The sequence below is a fragment of the Apiospora phragmitis genome, assembly GCF_038363925.1.
Source record: "Apiospora phragmitis strain CBS 135458 chromosome Unknown utg000008l:1.0-3514335.0:1.0-3519231.0, whole genome shotgun sequence".
In the NCBI taxonomy this organism is placed as follows: domain Eukaryota; kingdom Fungi; phylum Ascomycota; class Sordariomycetes; order Amphisphaeriales; family Apiosporaceae; genus Apiospora; species Apiospora phragmitis.
In genome coordinates, this window is record NW_027117407.1 from 1,701,454 (window position 1) to 1,717,587 (window position 16,134).

General features: G+C 52.8%; 5 protein-coding genes across 5 annotated transcripts; 2 read left to right on the plus strand and 3 right to left on the minus strand.

The window, feature by feature from the left end:
• Positions 1–252: 252 nt before the first annotated feature.
• On the plus strand, positions 253–1,774 carry PG994_008935 (uncharacterized protein; the record flags this gene model as incomplete). The annotated part of the gene is made up of 2 exons (XM_066860344.1): positions 253–258; positions 488–1,774. 2 exons carry the CDS (start codon positions 253–255, stop codon positions 1,772–1,774), a joined length of 1,293 nt encoding a protein of 430 aa, XP_066713933.1.
• Positions 1,775–2,686: 912 nt separating this feature from the next.
• On the minus strand, positions 2,687–3,906 carry PG994_008936 (uncharacterized protein; the record flags this gene model as incomplete). Its single annotated transcript, XM_066860345.1, has 2 exons — positions 2,687–3,505; positions 3,526–3,906. 2 exons carry the CDS (start codon positions 3,904–3,906, stop codon positions 2,687–2,689), a joined length of 1,200 nt encoding a protein of 399 aa, XP_066713934.1.
• Positions 3,907–4,527: 621 nt separating this feature from the next.
• PG994_008937 (uncharacterized protein) lies at positions 4,528–5,871 on the minus strand (the record flags this gene model as incomplete). Its single annotated transcript, XM_066860346.1, has 2 exons — positions 4,528–5,511; positions 5,575–5,871. 2 exons carry the CDS (start codon positions 5,869–5,871, stop codon positions 4,528–4,530), a joined length of 1,281 nt encoding a protein of 426 aa, XP_066713935.1.
• Positions 5,872–10,567: 4,696 nt separating this feature from the next.
• Positions 10,568–11,722, minus strand: PG994_008938 (uncharacterized protein; the record flags this gene model as incomplete). The annotated part of the gene is made up of 4 exons (XM_066860347.1): positions 10,568–10,762; positions 10,838–11,123; positions 11,179–11,521; positions 11,578–11,722. The coding sequence occupies 4 exons, from the start codon at positions 11,720–11,722 to the stop codon at positions 10,568–10,570; spliced, it is 969 nt and encodes a 322-aa protein (XP_066713936.1).
• A 2,528-nt stretch (positions 11,723–14,250) lies between these two features.
• Positions 14,251–15,743, plus strand: PG994_008939 (uncharacterized protein; the record flags this gene model as incomplete). Its single annotated transcript, XM_066860348.1, has 2 exons — positions 14,251–14,703; positions 14,745–15,743. 2 exons carry the CDS (start codon positions 14,251–14,253, stop codon positions 15,741–15,743), a joined length of 1,452 nt encoding a protein of 483 aa, XP_066713937.1.
• Between the last annotated feature and the right edge of the window lie 391 nt (positions 15,744–16,134).

Sequence of the window (16,134 nt, forward strand, 5' to 3'; positions counted from 1 at the left end):
GCTTGCTGCCTTGGGATGGTGGTCAGGGTCTTAGTAGACTATTGCCTAAAGCTACTGCCCACTCCTTGAAGTAAGACACAGCATTCCTTCCCTTGAATGATTCCGGTCGATATACATGTGCTTCTTGTTAGGCTGCTTTGCATGGATGAAGGTGCTTGCTGGCTGTTGCATTGGCACTAGCCTACTCGATCCTTGGCGGATCTTTGGCTAGCAACTTTAGGCAGGGACGGCGCAGGCAGCATAGCGCTAAAAATGCAGGTGAACCCTGTGTTACGAAGTACGTCCTTCCTAATATAAAAGCCGAACAGTTTCCCTCGAATTGAGTGATTGATTTATCGATCGTTTCAACGATCTACGCAGCGCCGAACTTCCATCTTACAATTACCTATCCAACCCAACTCGTCCCTGAGAAATGGCTCCTACCACAATTGAAGACCTGGCGCCCGAAATCGTTGCCAACATCATCAGCCATGCAGGCGACATCTAGGACCTCAAGAACATTCGCCTCGCAAGCAAGAACCTGAACAATCATGCTGTCCGCGAACTATTCAGGGAGGCTTTCGTTCGGCCAACCGAGGATGCCATCAGCCATTGGAATGCCGTTGCCGGTTGCACTTCCCTTGCCCAGCTCGCTCGGCGCGCCGTCATCCATACGGTAGAAGACATCAACAACGACGACGATTACCAGGAAGAAAGTGTAGAAGAGGAGGTGGAGGAAAACTTCCAGGAAGACGTGTCTGCGCTCGCCAAGTTCCCGAATCTGGACTCGTTGCTTCTTGCCTTCAGCGTCCCATGCCTTGGGAGCGGCCATGACAGTTGGTGGCAGGATGTTCTGGAATCAGTCGAGACCAGGCTGGAACGGCTGCGGCTCGTCTTCAACGCCATCAAAACCCGCCAAGATGCCGGCAACACCAAAATCCACGAGCTGACGCTCGTGAACCTGCAAAACCAACCCATTCCCGAGTTCACAGGAAGCGACCTGTTCCGCGACGTCATGAGCCAGCTGGACGAACTACATGTCCAGATGGTCCAGGAGTGCAACAATCACGGCCCGGATCACGACTACACTAAGATCGAGCTGCAAACGTTCCCCCGGCATTTCTGTTCCGCCTGGCTTTCGCCTATAGCCGCGAACCTCAGGGAGTTGTCATTGTACTCGAGAACTGATAACTGGGGCCCGTTTCCGGGCTATTTCGATCCATCAGCCATCTCCTTCCCGCAACTTGAGACACTGTCGCTGGGGTACTACACGATTGCCTACGATGACCAGCTGGATTGGTTGCTGTCTATAAAGTCTCTCAAGAAGCTGGTTATGCACAGGTGTATGATCGCCCGTCGTATACGTATCGCAAATGAGAACATGGAACAGTGGAAGACCAGCACGCGAGACTGGGATTCTTTACACTCTGATCCGGAAAATTGGTGTGTCGCATATGCCTATCACAAATGCTGGAGCTCCTTGTTTGAAGCACTGGCTGCCGGGCTGCCGAATCTGCAGGCGTTCGCATTCGACTACCCGCGCAACAACGGATATTACTGCGATGGTGATACGCGCGAGTACGGAGTAGAGAGCCGTCACAGCATGCTCTCCAGTATCTTCCCAGAGCGCTATGTGGTGTTTGACAACGGAATTCTGCCCACACACTGGCCCGAAGCCGAAGAGTCGGGGGTTATACATTGGCCAGACGAGGTTCCCAATTTTCACAAGGATCATCTTGAGGAGGACCAAAAAGCTGTTGATAACCTGCTGGAGGTTTGCCGATCCAGGAACTGAGCAGGGGTCCAGTTTGTCTATGCTTATCAGAGATTTCGGCCGAACTGGATACGGTATTTTTTGGTTAACAGCTCGAGCATCACACAATTCTATTCATCCTAGGATTGGTCTTGCATCTGATTAATTTCGAGATCGAGAAAGGCCGAAGTCGATTTGATTCATGATCGGAACGCAGCAGAGAATTATGTGGCTCTTGTAGTAGCACTTGGATGTTACAATCAAATATAGGCCACTTGAAATCAATACGTAACGGCAATCCTCGTTTTGCTGCTGTTTGTAATCTTCCACTCTCCCCCGTATCAAATTTAGCCTGTCATGCATCGACCGAGCGTACTGAAGTTTCTATGATATATCTACCACATTATGATAGCCATAAGCAGGAAGGCCCACGCTTTTGGGTGATGGAACTGATCAGTAATTGCCTGGGGAGCCAACCGTCGAATTAGGAACCAAGTGGCCCTTTTTTGCCAGACAGCTGTCATTGACTTATCCCACGCTGCCTCATCGCTATCCATGCCGCACTAACATTATACAATCATTGATGCCGACGGTGTTCATCTTAAAGTGGTTCTTGGCGTGGCGCTGATGTGGCGTTGATGGTGGTATAGCCGGCTGGCGGTATCTGTATGCAGCACCGGTGTATGTCCTAATGTTACGGGAACAACAGGAGAACATCGACCCACCGTCTATTTGGGGTAAGAGGATGATCCTTGAGCTCTGCCAGCTGCTTGTGGCACACAATCGGTCTGACTAAGCACTCTCTGATGAATTCGAGAGGCAGGCCTTGCTGGTTGCTCTCCAGACCATAAATGTCGACATCCACGTCCAGGCACATGCCCAGCACATTACTGGGATACGACGATTATCTCCAGGAGAAACTCCAATCCATTATGACAAATTATCACATTGCATCTATTCATCTGATTCGTCCCCATCCTCGTCCTCTTCGCTACCCACGTCGTTGTCACCATCATCGCCCAGCCGGCTTTGAATCCTGAAGATCACTCGTCCTTCGTAGACGACCCTTTCCAGGACCGGGAAGTCAGCAAAGGACTCTTGCGTAAGCTCGTCCTTGTCTACTTCTTCATCTTCGTCTTCATCTTCGTCGTCGTCTCCGTCGTCGTCGCTATCGTCCGGCTCGCGGTCAGACATCCCAAAGTCCAGCTCCACCCGCCTCAGGGTGGCTTTGGCGGGGGCCAGGGACGCGACGAGCTGGCGGTTGCGGACCTCCCGGTTGGCCTCGTGAACGCAGGCGCCACCGGACCAGTAACGGAAGCGCTCTAGGAGCGGGCAGCATGCCAACAGCGCCTTGACGTCCAGGTGCTCGAGATTGCAGTAGTCGAGGTCGAGGTTCTTGATGCCACGCGGCATGCATCGCTGCAGCATGTCCTGGGCCACCTTTCCATCATCATCGTCGCCCTCGTGAGAGCTCACGCCGCGGCACTGGTTCAAGCGCAGTGTCGTCGCGTTGGGCGTCAGAGCCAGCAAGGGGCTGTTGGCCAGCAGGTCGAAGCCCATCTCCGTGTCGCCGTGGCGCAGCCCCAGGTGGACGACAGAAGCGAAGGGCTCGATGACGCCGGCCTGGTGGAGGCGGCCCAGCAGCTCCAGCGCGTGCTCCTCATGCCGCGTCGTGACGGCCAGGCACTTGAGGTTGGGCAGGAGCGGGAGAAGCAGCAGCAGGATGGCCGGGATCCGCTCCGGGATCCCAATCCCATCTTCCGGCCCGTGCTCCTGCAGATCCAGGGGAAGACGCCGGTGTCGAATCCGAGCCGGGCGGCGATGCGGCTGTAGACCTCGGCCAGCTCATCCGCATCGATTTCATTGATCCAGTGGGCCAGGATGACGGCTTGGACGTACGACGCCAGGCGCTGGTTGTCCAGAATGCTGCGGAGGAAGCGCAGGTGCCTCTTCCCATCATTCCGGCCATCATCAAAGTCGTAGGTCCGGAAGAGGACCGGCTGCGCCACTTGCGCGATGCCCCTGGAGACCTCACATAGAGCCAACAGGGTTCGTCGGCCATCAGCGGGGTTGCGCGTAAGCATGCCCGTTGGGTCGCCGGGCTTGCGGAAGTTCTCGTCGGCAAGCTGCTCACACACGACACCCCAGATCTTGAGGGGTAGCGGGGGCGTCATGATTGTTAGAAGTCAATCGGCATATATGGGGTTCACCAATGAGGTAATACTTTGGAGGGGTTCTTGTGCAAGCATGTTGTTATATGCATTCGCGACTGCGAGGTTTCCAGCGTGCCAAGGTCTGTGCCGTCATCACATTGGCGCTATTCTGCCTAAAGAGGATCAGGTGCCTAGACAGATCGCCAAGAAACGCTACACTAACAAACAAGCCTCCTGCCCACCTGGCACCCGGGTCCCCGATCTCAAGCATCAGCGATTGATCATGTAAGCGAACAAATAGACCGCTGATTATGGATGTGAGGGGAGGTCCAATTAATTGTGCTGTGAAATGCAAATTATATCTGGCGAAATCGCCGTCTACGCACCAACCCACGTTGAAGGAGGCGCCACTTAGTAGTATCACCGAAGCAAAGACACACCCCGGCTCTTAGTTTCGTCATGATCTGCATTCAAGAAGAAGTGTATATTCAATAAGGGTTAATCGTTAATCAGATATCATTATCTCTTTCCATCAACGTCATAACAATAGGAAATGGTTATTAGAAAAGTAAGGATAGCCCGCGATGTGCATTGCATCATGATTGCAAGACCCGACCAATCACCACAGCAATGGATGCCAATTTAGGCGCCGTTATTGATGATACGGTTGGGGCTGCCACTGCTGATGCCGGAGATGCGGCCGCTGGTAGCGAGGATCGAATGCGGGCAGCGACCTGGGAGGCGCTGAGGTTCTCGAGAGCCATCAGGTAGAGGGCAAGACCAGTCTGTGGCCAGGAGGTTAGCAGCTGTCACTTTACTTCGCGCTAAGGCAGGAGGCCGTGATGGCAAATGACTTACAACATGGGGAGTAGCCATGGAGGTACCGGAGATGGTGTTGGTGGCGCTGTTACCGCCGATCCAGGCCGACTTGATGCTGGTGCCGGGAGCGTAGACGGACAGGATGGAGCCGTAGTTGGAGAAGGAAGACTGGCGCCAGCTCGAGTCGATGGAACCGACGACGAAGGCATTGGTGGCGGAAGCGGGCGAGACGTTGGCAGCGTTCTGGGCCTCGTTGCCGGCGGCAATGATGGACAGGACGCCGGAGCTGTAGGCCCGGCTGACAAGGTTGTTGAAGGCGCTGGACTTGGAACCGCTGAGGGACATGCTGACGACAGCCTTCGAGGTACGGCCCTTGCTCACAATGTCGTTGACGGCCCAGGAGTAACCATCCATGATGACCGATATCGCCGCGGATCTGCCGGTAAAGACCTTGACAGCGATGATGTTGGCCTTCTTGGCGACACCATAGGTGGAACCACCGACGGTACCGGCGACGTGGGTGCCGTGGCCGGCGGTGTCAACGTTGGAGCCCCCGGCGGCGTTGTAGCCGTACGAGGCACGGCCGCCGAACTGGCTGTGGGTCTGCAGGACACCGCTGTCGACGATGTAGGCGTAGGTGCCCTCGCCGGCCGAGGTGTCGTATCTGTAGGTGGTCGAGCCAGAAGTCTTGGACGAGACGGTTCCAAGACCCCAAGTGGCGCCCGTCTGAGTCGTGAGTGCGCGGTCTTGGACCTCCGCGGGCATGTCAAAGAGAGTCCAGATCTGGTCCTCCTCAACCTCGGCGACCTGCAGGCTTCGGGTCAGTACCAGGTTTCCAAGGCGTGTGTGTTAAAGGGGTGAGTGACTTACATCGGGGTTGTTCCTAATCTCCTCGAGGGTAGCCTCGTCGAATTCGCCGGCGTAGGCCTCGAAGTCTTCGATCTTGTAGGTCTTCTCAATGCCGTGGGTGTCCCGCTTGGAAAGGGAACGCTTGTGGACAGAGTTGACCCAGCTCAAGTGAGACTCGGCGTTGGCACCGTTCTTCAGGGAAACGATGTACTTTCCTGGGATGACATCGCGCTTCACCTGCTCCTCGGGCACCGGGGCGGCAGCGGCGAGGGGCAAGAGAGCTGTCAAAGAGACAGCGAGCTGGCGGAAGTTGACCATTTTGAAGATACCGAGAAGATACGAGGACTGGATGAGAAGGAGGGATGAGCTGATGAGCAGATGAAGATATCGTTAAACTAGAGGTATCTCATGGCCTTATATAGGCTCATCTCATCGATATTGTAAGGCCAAGTTCTATTATCGATAGAGCACAACTCCATAGTGTCCATTGTCATCTCCTCTCCCCACAACGCGATGTTGCGAGCTTCCAGATCAGCCTTAGACGCGAATTGAGGAAGGCCAAGTGTCTGCCAATTCCATAGCGTCGTCCGAAATGGAAGGAGAGAATAGGCGCCCAGGTATGAACGACAAAGCGCACGAGAGCTTGTGCTCATGGCAGTTGAGCGGATACTGGGACTCCATCGTAGCCGTGGCGTGAAAATTCCGGAAAGAGATTCGGAGGATAGAGACTTGGCAATGCAACCTGTTGCAGAAGCGCCATTCTTTATACCATGGCAGCTTGGTGAGTTGACGAATCGTGTGCATGGGATGCTTGTGTCCCGTAGGAGAGACTGCGGGGAACTAGAGCCGGGCGAGGGTCTAAAGTCGGTGGACTAGCTGGGATGCGAGACGACAGCCGATGTTGTATGGTTTCCAAGCCTTTGCTGAAAATACACCGCGCAGCTCAGCTGGGCCAGTAGTAGTTGGCGAAGCCAGCCAGTGATTGACAACCGTACCTTCCGCTTACTGACCTAAAGACCGGAAGCTGCCAAGGCTCCTAAGCCGCCGGGAAAGGAATGTGCATCGGGGGAGGATGCTTTTGGGGGGCCTGCAGCATCTCGCATAAACGTACCTGACGCTCGTTGCGTGCGAGAAAGTCTTGTTCGTCGTCGGTATGACTCCGATGGATCACATGCATGTGCTGTCCTTTGCTATCCTCCCATATGCCGCGATGAGCCCGAGCGAGACCCGGCCATGCTGCCATCGGAAGAGGAGTACGGCGGCACGACGGTAAGAAGCACCTATCGTGCATTCTGGGGTAAACCAGCATGGCTGGCACTTTGACGTCTGACTGGCAAGGATGCTTGATTACATAGTACCATTACGATAAGTAAGTAATTGCGACCTGAGATGGTGCTTATCGGGGTTGGGCGTTGTGGAGGATCTCTCGGCGGTTCGGCAGGTCAAGCGGGAACACTGGGCAGTCCCCACACCTATATTCAAGCCTACGATGATCTTCGGCTTTAATGTACTAAGATGAGGCAAGATGAGGTTGACAGGATCATGACTCTCGATTATAGCAGCTCCGAGGCTAGTAGGGTGTCGGATTTTGCTTTTCGTGCCTGCAGAAGATGCACACATGGTGCGAAACGGAGACGAGAGGACAGAGCTCAGCGTCTACGTGATAGAAGGGCCACATGACCAAGTACTTCGTTCGGGGCAAAAGGACAAAAATGGAAGCTGTAAAGAAAGGCCCTGGGCCCTGGTGGGCGGCTTCGGTAGCATCGCGCCAAAGCCTAAAAAGTTGTGGCTTGGCGCCCCGTTATGGGGCTTTTGGGGACCACGCTGTTATCGGTGGCCTCTCAGGGAACTTGAGCCTCTGTTATTGTTATTTCCGGACTGGGCGGCTACACATGCAATATTTGGCAACACTTTTTTGCATGATATATTCTGACGCGATACATCTAGTACTCGAAGAGCAATCCACCAGCCGGACCGTACTGTCTGCCTGTATTTGGCAGGTACCGGTCTGCTCAAGACATTGGCATTGCTAGACGGTCTGTTTTGGATGGGCCACTGTGATGACGGCCTGCCTAGTCCGGCATATCAGTTCTGGGTCAAGCCGTGGCGCGTACAACGACGACGACTGCTTTTCCATGTAATATCCTAATCAGCATGTGATTGATTCACTTATACTGCACGCAATCATCTTGGCTGTGACAGCCAGATCACTGCTCACCCTCTTTGTTGACATTCATGTGTCTGTGTCTGTTGAACGCCCAACCACTTATGCTGTCCTTTGCGACGAGATGTCACGGACAGATGCCTTCCTGACTTTTCTGGGCGCTTTCATGGCCCCAATATCGACTCGCATTCCTCCGGAAACCCTTCTCTCACTGGCATACCCCAACGGGCTTGCAATAGCCTCCAGCTCCCTTGGTCGTGGTATCAGGCGAAAAATCTTTGCTTGATAATTTAATGTTCACCATCGGACTGGATTAAGCCCAATCTACGGACCAGGGGGAAGATACCTTCAGCGAGTTGATACAATAGAGGGCATCTCCAGACTTTTTCTGGGTGTGCCAAACTGATTGTGAAGGGATAGTATTAATTGCGCTATTCCATTCAATCATGGCATCGCAGTACACTTAGTGAGAGTTTCTACAACGTGGCAAGTCCTCCTTTGTCGCATAACAGTATACGGAGGCTGACAGTCCTCACCAGAGCATCCGAGATTGTACTCTCCCATGAACTGTTAGCCCTATACCTGGTTCAATGCACGAGTATGGAATCTTGGATACCGGGACCTGGAGCTCAGTGAGATCATGCTCGGGATGCGGCAGCGTGAATAGAGCCTGACTATGGCTTTCTCGATAGGGGTTTATTGTCAAACAATCTTTGGGTGCGCTTTCTGCGAAATGTCCTGAATATCCACAGTGACCTCGCACTCTTTCTCCATAACAACAACATGACACACTTCCGGGAACCTGTCTTCGTCTCCTATCTCTTCTGGAGACAGCGGGCGGAACATAGAGAACCAGGGGAACTGAGACCAAAGTCTTCCCCTTCCCCTCCCCCCCGCTTTTTGAGATGAAGTAGCCGCCGTGAGATCTCTAATCGCTGCTGGAGCCATTATATATGGGACTCTCACTCAGTGTCAAGAGACAGACGGTGCGCGTGAAATATCTTTCCTCTATATAGTGTGTTTCTGACTCGGATGATGAGAAAAATGGGGAAAGTGATATTCCAGGTGATGATATAAATAAGAAGCCCGCGGAGGCCCAATGTTGGTTCCGAGTACTTCTCTGATGACGGCTTCGAGCTCTTCACTGGAGAGGGCTTTACGATATTGGTAATAATTAGTTGCGTTTTGAGATACTGGACAAGACGTGTGCATAGGATTCTCATTCAACTCAATTTCTTGTATTAATTTACTACCCTTTTTTTCCTGAAGAATTTACCCCGGAACAGGCCGCACAAGGCAGTCAAGATGAGCCAATAACCCCTGCAGCCTCAACGGCTTGTGCAAAGAACCCAGGCTAATAGCACACTAAGTCTATGTTTCCTGAGGTGGTGCAGGATGAACATGTAGGCAGCTGGAGCTCTACCATTTATAATCATCTGACAGTATTATGAACAGGGCCAAGAAAGAATGATTCAAGTGCTGTTGATCAGCCGAGTCTACCACTTACAAGCCATCTTTCTGTATGCCGAGGCACGGAAGACCAGCATGTTGTCCATCGTGTCCTCTTCAGTCGACTCAGAGAGAGCGGCCTGTCAGTCTGTGCCTAGGCTAGAGCGTACCTCTACAGGAAGGCAGTGCTCGTTCACGGGCCCCCGTTTCTCTTTTCACAGGACTGGAATTATATGATCAGACAACAGGAAAGGGATGAAGTGGCTGCGAATTTAACCAACTATAAAGGCCGGAATTTATCCCAGGCTCTTGTCAGCTTTCCCAACGGCCAGATTCACCCAAACGCTTATACTTGATAATTGTTAAACCGTCTTCTAGTTCGGTTGTATCATACAAGCTTTCCGACTTTCTCCCACGTAACAGTTACCCATTAGGGTTGGATATATCTTCTTCTACGTTGTATTCCTATTATCAGGAAGCTAGGGCTTGGAAGAAAGGAATGCGGTTTCAGATCTAGTCTTCAAGCGGAGGGACAGCTCCAAATGGTCGTTCTCTATTATATGAAACACGAGGCATGATCTTCATCCTCTGAGACGATAAGCATCCCTCGACTCTAGCAATTATGAGCTTGGTGACCAGGTTCAGGTCAAGGCTCTTTAGGGGGACCTGTCAAGAGTTTAAGGAATCTCGAAGAGAAGCTTGAAGGCCACATGGAAATCACCTCGCCACTTCACTCACTATTGACATTTTCAAATATTTAATGGTAGCAAAACGCCGATAAATACCCAAAAAGACACATCGCAAGATTTGCATAATCATCGACCGATCGATAAACTGGGTCACGATGGTGGAGATTTGCGTCATGATGGTGGGCATATGCAGTCTGACGAGTGCTTCTATCTAATTACCCACAAAACAAATACAAGCATAGACTTAGAGTTAGCATAACACTGGTGACGATTTCGATACAAACCGATAGGGAAATATATCCGGTTGCCAAGATCTCGTCTTCATGGTTGTTCAGTGACTCCACCAATCACCCATGCCGGAAAGGTGAAAGCAGCTTGCCGAATCTGTGACAGGTAGGGTTACGGAATCAGTAGCGAGGGGTATCAAAGGACACTGATGTTGTCTAGATGGAAGGAAATGGTATCATATGGCTCGGCAGCATGTTCGTAGCAGAAGACTCTTCAGATTTGTAGCAATATATACCCAAGAAGAAAACATTTGCCCAGTAGCATTTGCAATCTACACGAAGAGTTCAGATCTAAAAGCTAGTAGTACAGAAAACACACACACCTCCCATCTCCTGTAAAAAGGGAGTAGACGCTGCTTCGTCATCTCTGATCATGGTCTCATAATGCTACAAGCTCTCTCCGTCTGTTCCGGCAGGAGGCTTGCTCAAGCCTTGGGGGCAGGGCCAACAGGGGTGGCTCCAGCAGCAGGGATTTTTCCAGCACCCGGTGAAACCGTGATGGTGGTAGTGGTGGTGCCGGCAGACTTGGCGGGAGCCGCAGGGTTAGCCACAGCTGGAGGGGCGGTGGTTGCCGGAGGGGCAGGCGACACAACAGCTGGGGAAGACGCGGAAGCCTTGGCCTGTTACGATTTCGGGTTAGCCATCATACTTTCACATGGGTGCGACGAGTACTGAATCGGGCGATGGTCACTTACAGGAGAAGCCGGGGGTGGAGGAGAGGCTGCAGGAGGAGCAGCGGCCGATGAAGAAGCGGCAGATGATGAAGCGGCCGGGGGTGCGGCAGGAGGCGCGGCAGGAGGCGCGGCAGGAGGCGCGGCAGGAGGCGCGGCGCTACCCTTATCTTTGGCAGGTGCAGGCTGGAATGCGGCTTGGGCGAGAGGAATCTGGGCGACAGTTCCACCGGCAACCGTCTTGGCGTCCACGTTGGCCTTGGCCTGATTCGACACCTTGAAGTATTGCACAACTTGGTCGGCAGTTTTACTGGGTGCCCTGTTAGCACTAACACATGCAGGATGGCAAGAATGGGTCTGCATACGGGTTGATGACCATCATCTGGCCCAACTGGCAGTGAGGTCCAGTGGCGCAGTAGATGAACATGGGTTCTGTCGACAAGACGGGCATGTTGAAAGTACCGACTGTAGTCTGGCCGTCCTGGAAAGGAATGTGCCCACTGTGAACAGCGCCGGGAAGCGTGTTTTGCAAAGGCGTGCACGGGGCAGTCTCAGAAGACTGCGTCACAGTATGGTTGCCGTTGGCGAACTGGAACTGGACGATATCGCCGACGGCGGCCGTCACGAGGTTCGGGACCATGGTGACTTGCTGGCCGCCAATAATGACTGGGATGATCTTGGCCGCCGCTTCGGCACCGAAATCGCCCTCTTGAGATTATGTTAACAACGAACAGCGACAGATACAGGACGACTGATAAACCTACTACGAAGTCCGGCTGCCTTCAAGGCCTCGTGGGCCGCTTCCTGGGGAGACATGACTCTGGGCTCCTGTTCCTTACGGACGGCAAGGGGCTGCGGCAGAGCGCTGACAGCAGCGGCAAAGACCGCCAAATTCATAGACAACTGCATGTTGAAAGAGGATATATATGATTAAAATGGGGGTATCTCGTAGCCAAAAGGAACGTAATAATAAAAGGGCCGCTCAACGGTATTCGCACGAAAAGAATGAAAGATAGCAGGCACTGGACCGGTCGACGGCTGTCACTAAAGGTATGTTGGAAAAGGAGTGCTGCGAGAGGAATAGAAAAAGTTCCCATCCAGATCGGGACGACAGGATCCTGCAAGGTGATATACCCGACGGCAGTACGATCGGACGGACGTTCTTTCTTGGCTTTGCCAGGGGTATGGCTGCGAAATGCTGCGTTGCCCCTGCCGAACTTGCAATCCCACGAGCCGCCCACTTTGCCGAAGAGCCGCATCGACAATTTCCTCCAGGGCCGCCCCCTCAAGGGCCCCGAGGCTACGAGTGATGAGTCGTGTGGATGACGGCGCCATGCCCTTGGCCGAAAGCAGCGAGACAATGTGCGTCTGACCAGGGCGAGATGGAGGACATGCTCCAAGTGACTCCGTTAGATAGACTTAAACGGTGCAAGCTTCGCTGGTGAGGCGGTTGTGGTGTTCTCATACAACCCACCGAGTTTCCAAGTTTGAAGTCGTACTCATTCAGACGTTTGAGGTACTTGCTTGGGAACCCGTGAATCCTGCAAGTGGTGCCGCCAAGATTAACACCGGTGGAGATCAGCCGGGAGATCATGATGATTGGATCGACAGCGGCCGAAGCATCCACATGCGAGTGATGAGATGGTGTAATTCCCCATCCTTTTTCGTCTGAGCATGTACCCAACTTTGATGGGTCGGGTAAAGTGCACACTTCGTCTGTCCAGTAGGAAAGGAGCTTGGTTGCTAGTTAGTTGCCGCATTTGGCTCGCAGAGCGGGAGACATGGCTGGCATGGGCCTGCATGGGGCTGTAGTTGTTTCGCATCGACTTCAGATTCTTCCTTGGTGATAGGGATCTACACGACGGGACAGATCATTGTTTTGGCGCCTTTCTCAACTTCGGCAATTCCTTCACGCTTTATGAGAAAGAAGTTCGCGCCATGAGCAGCGAAGGCCGATCATTTTGCACTGCCTCAACATGTCATATGTCAGAAAGCGGATGTCAGAAACACCGACTTGGCAGGTTGGCGGGTCATGATCAGAGGCTAAGGGCCATCCATAATGATGACAAACCCCCAAGAAGACGCTTCATGCGCATTGTTGTATTGGAATGCCTTTGGGAAATTTGGGCATCGGACTCCTCGGCCCCATCGTGGGGGTTATCGCTCGGGGGGTACTGAAAGGTAAGAACTTAAGAGGCCCAATCGCAAAGGGAAGTCGTATCAGGTTGCTGGGTGAGCTTGGACTATACTGTTACCTATCGACTCTCGGCGCAAGTATTACTCTCTTTGGAATAAATGGGATGTCTCAGGAGGGAACAATGGCGACTCCTCGAATAAATGGTGAGTCCATCACCCCTAAGACACTGGGATAACGAGGAATAACGGCTGGAATAGGAAGGAATAATCCCCAAGAGTCGCTTACCTGGACATCCTCTTGCCGGACTAGATAATGGAGAACCTGTCTTCTTGCTTGGTATATGTATGCAAGCAGGTGGAACGATGCTCGCCTTCGTCGGGATAAGATAGAAGATGCACATCCCTCGGCTACTTCGAATCCAAGCAATTGACTAACTGCTGCTCCTGAGCCGCGAGAAATCATTGCAGACCCCTAAAACTAAGGAACGAATGGACTTGAGCTTTCTGCCGCCGCGGATCCAAGGCATGAAGTCGATGTCTTGAGCCATTCGCCATGAGGAACAAGGTGTTTCATGAAACTTGAGGCGATCGTTGCTGGAGGTGGCAGGGTAGCAATCTGTATTTGGCAGTAACAGGCAATGCTGTCTTAGTGCATGCCTTACGCTATCTTATCGTTCAGGACATCGCAGCGCCTCTTGCACTTCATGTTGCCCATCCTAGTTCAACTCCTCATGTGGAGTCATGGAGGCAGAAGATCTTGCTAGACCGCCGGTGCATTCCAATTGGACCAGAAACAATTATATATTGCGTTCGACCCGAAGTTCATCATGCCCGATGGTATCTATTCGATGTCCTTCCATCCTTGGCAGGTGGATTGCATCGTCTTGCCGAATTGAAAGCCCAATCAATCGCCAGCTTGAACGCGTTGATTGGGAAAGACCTCGTGCCATTAATCGTAAGAGGGAATCTGCTTGGAAGAGATCTTGGGTGAGATCTCGGAAGGATCCAATTTGACAGATGGTTCAGATGTATGTAGGCCTCTTCTGGTTTCGACTCTGGGATCGGCCTACTGCCTACAGCTTAAACCCACTACCTTTTTTTCTTTTTCTTTTTTTTGTTTTTTTTGGATCGAACGACTCCAGGCCACTGAGGCTCATTTTTGTGGGTGGCGAACCCCACCATTGAGATATCCGATGATCGAATCATGAATCGACCGCTCTTCTGACTACCGTAGCCCTTTCTGTCAACCAACATCAATCAATCACCAACGTTGCTCCTTCTGCAAACCAACATCGCGCGCCATGTCTAAATCCAAGAAGGCCGCCAAGAGGAAGCGTGACGAGAAGGCCGAATCGGCCGTCACAAAGCGCAAGCGCGACAACCCATTAACCCCGTTGTCACTATCCCCCGCCAGCGACGGAACCGAACAGACTGCCTCTGCGAGCCTCACCACGGTGGTCTCTGAAGAGGAATTGGAACTTACGGTCGACACGTTACGCACGCTCGCCGAGTACCCGGCCATCATTAAATCGAAGGGATGCCGCGACTTACGAGCCGCTGTCTACGACTTCCGCCAGTCCTGCAATACCGGCACCAACACAGCCATCGGCGATGCGAACCTCACGGCTAAGATATCTGCGTCATTAGTCGATGGCAAATACACAGATGCTCTGGTGCACCTGGCAGAGATGCGTATCCGAAACGAAGCGCCAAAGCTGGGGGCTCTGTGTCGCTGGGTTCGAGATTTGGATGTCGTAAGCGGTCTGTCCTTGTGCAAAGAAAGCGACGCCGGAAGACCGAATATCCCCGAACCAACAGCCAGTTGGAACTTCTGAGAGTGCTGGATGCGGTTCTACGGGTAACTGGCACCATGGACAAGCTGCCGGGAGTCTTACCATCTACGCCTACGGAACCAATCGCTCTACAGCCATTTTGGGACCTTCGAGATACGTCCCGCACACCACTCACGATTCAAGAGAGCGTCCTTGATGGGTCTATTTTCAAGATTTGCCCAGAGGGCGTCAAAGAAAAATTCCGTGTCCTCGAGTCGACTTCTGGGCCCGAACGCAAGCCACCGAACCTACACGATGCGGTCTTATACCTGAGCGAGGACGACGCAGTTCCCCTTGCAGCAGCAGCGCCGGCCATAACATACCATCACCATCCAGTTGTTCCCAACTTGTCGTTGATGAAAGACGTGCTTTCGCCCGAAGAGTGTCGATCTATTATCGCAGCAACCGAGACGGTCGGCTTCCTCCCAGACGCCCCGATCAGAGATGATGGATCGGAGACAAGCGTGCTGGCCCACAATGTTTACTGGATGATCGACCAGGCCTTCCACGACAAGCTTTGGAGCCGTGTAGAGCCGTTCCTACCATCGCAAGTGGATGGGCGCAAGGCACGCAGCATCAACCGCCGTTTCCGTGTCTACCGCTACGTTCCCGGTGCCGAGTACCGCTGCCACTTTGATGGTGCCTGGCCACCCTCGGGCATCAACGCCATGACGGGCAAATACATGTGGGATGCCTCCCCAGCAGATGCGAAACAGTCGAGCCTATTCACCTTCCTCGTATATCTCAATGACGAGTTCGAGGGTGGTGAGACCACGTTCTTCACGCCCAGTCCCGTCGAAGGTGTCATGAACGCTCACCCGGTGCACCCGACTCAAGGAGCTATAGCGCTGTTCCCCCACGGCGAGAGCAAAGGTGCCTTACTCCATGAAGGAACGGGTGTACGATCGGGTGCCAAGTACATCATCCGGACAGATGTCGAGTATGACGTCGATGCCAAATAAATCCGGCAAGCAAATTTACATTCATTCACGCAACAAATGCCCAAACGAAAGAGTTCTGCCACTCTCATTTCAGTGGGCAATCCAATCCGTGGCCGTGGGTTGTTTCGTTTCACGGTGTTGGTGCGCGTTCGTGCGCCTAAATTAGCGCGCATTCTCTCGTTCAGGTGTTGTTATAGTATGCAGGCTATGCATGTGTTTTCGGGCTTTGGCACTTTGAAGTTGCAACCAGCACAAACATTAAACATCATCTGAACTTGCCAAGTTTCTGGCATCAGAGTAACATTCGTTTTCGCTTGACCTCGTGCGGAGATGCCCAGCCAGCCAAGCCAGAGAATGGAGCTGAATACCAAAATTGTACTTGATGTCGGCATTAGCTAATAATAGCTGCGGG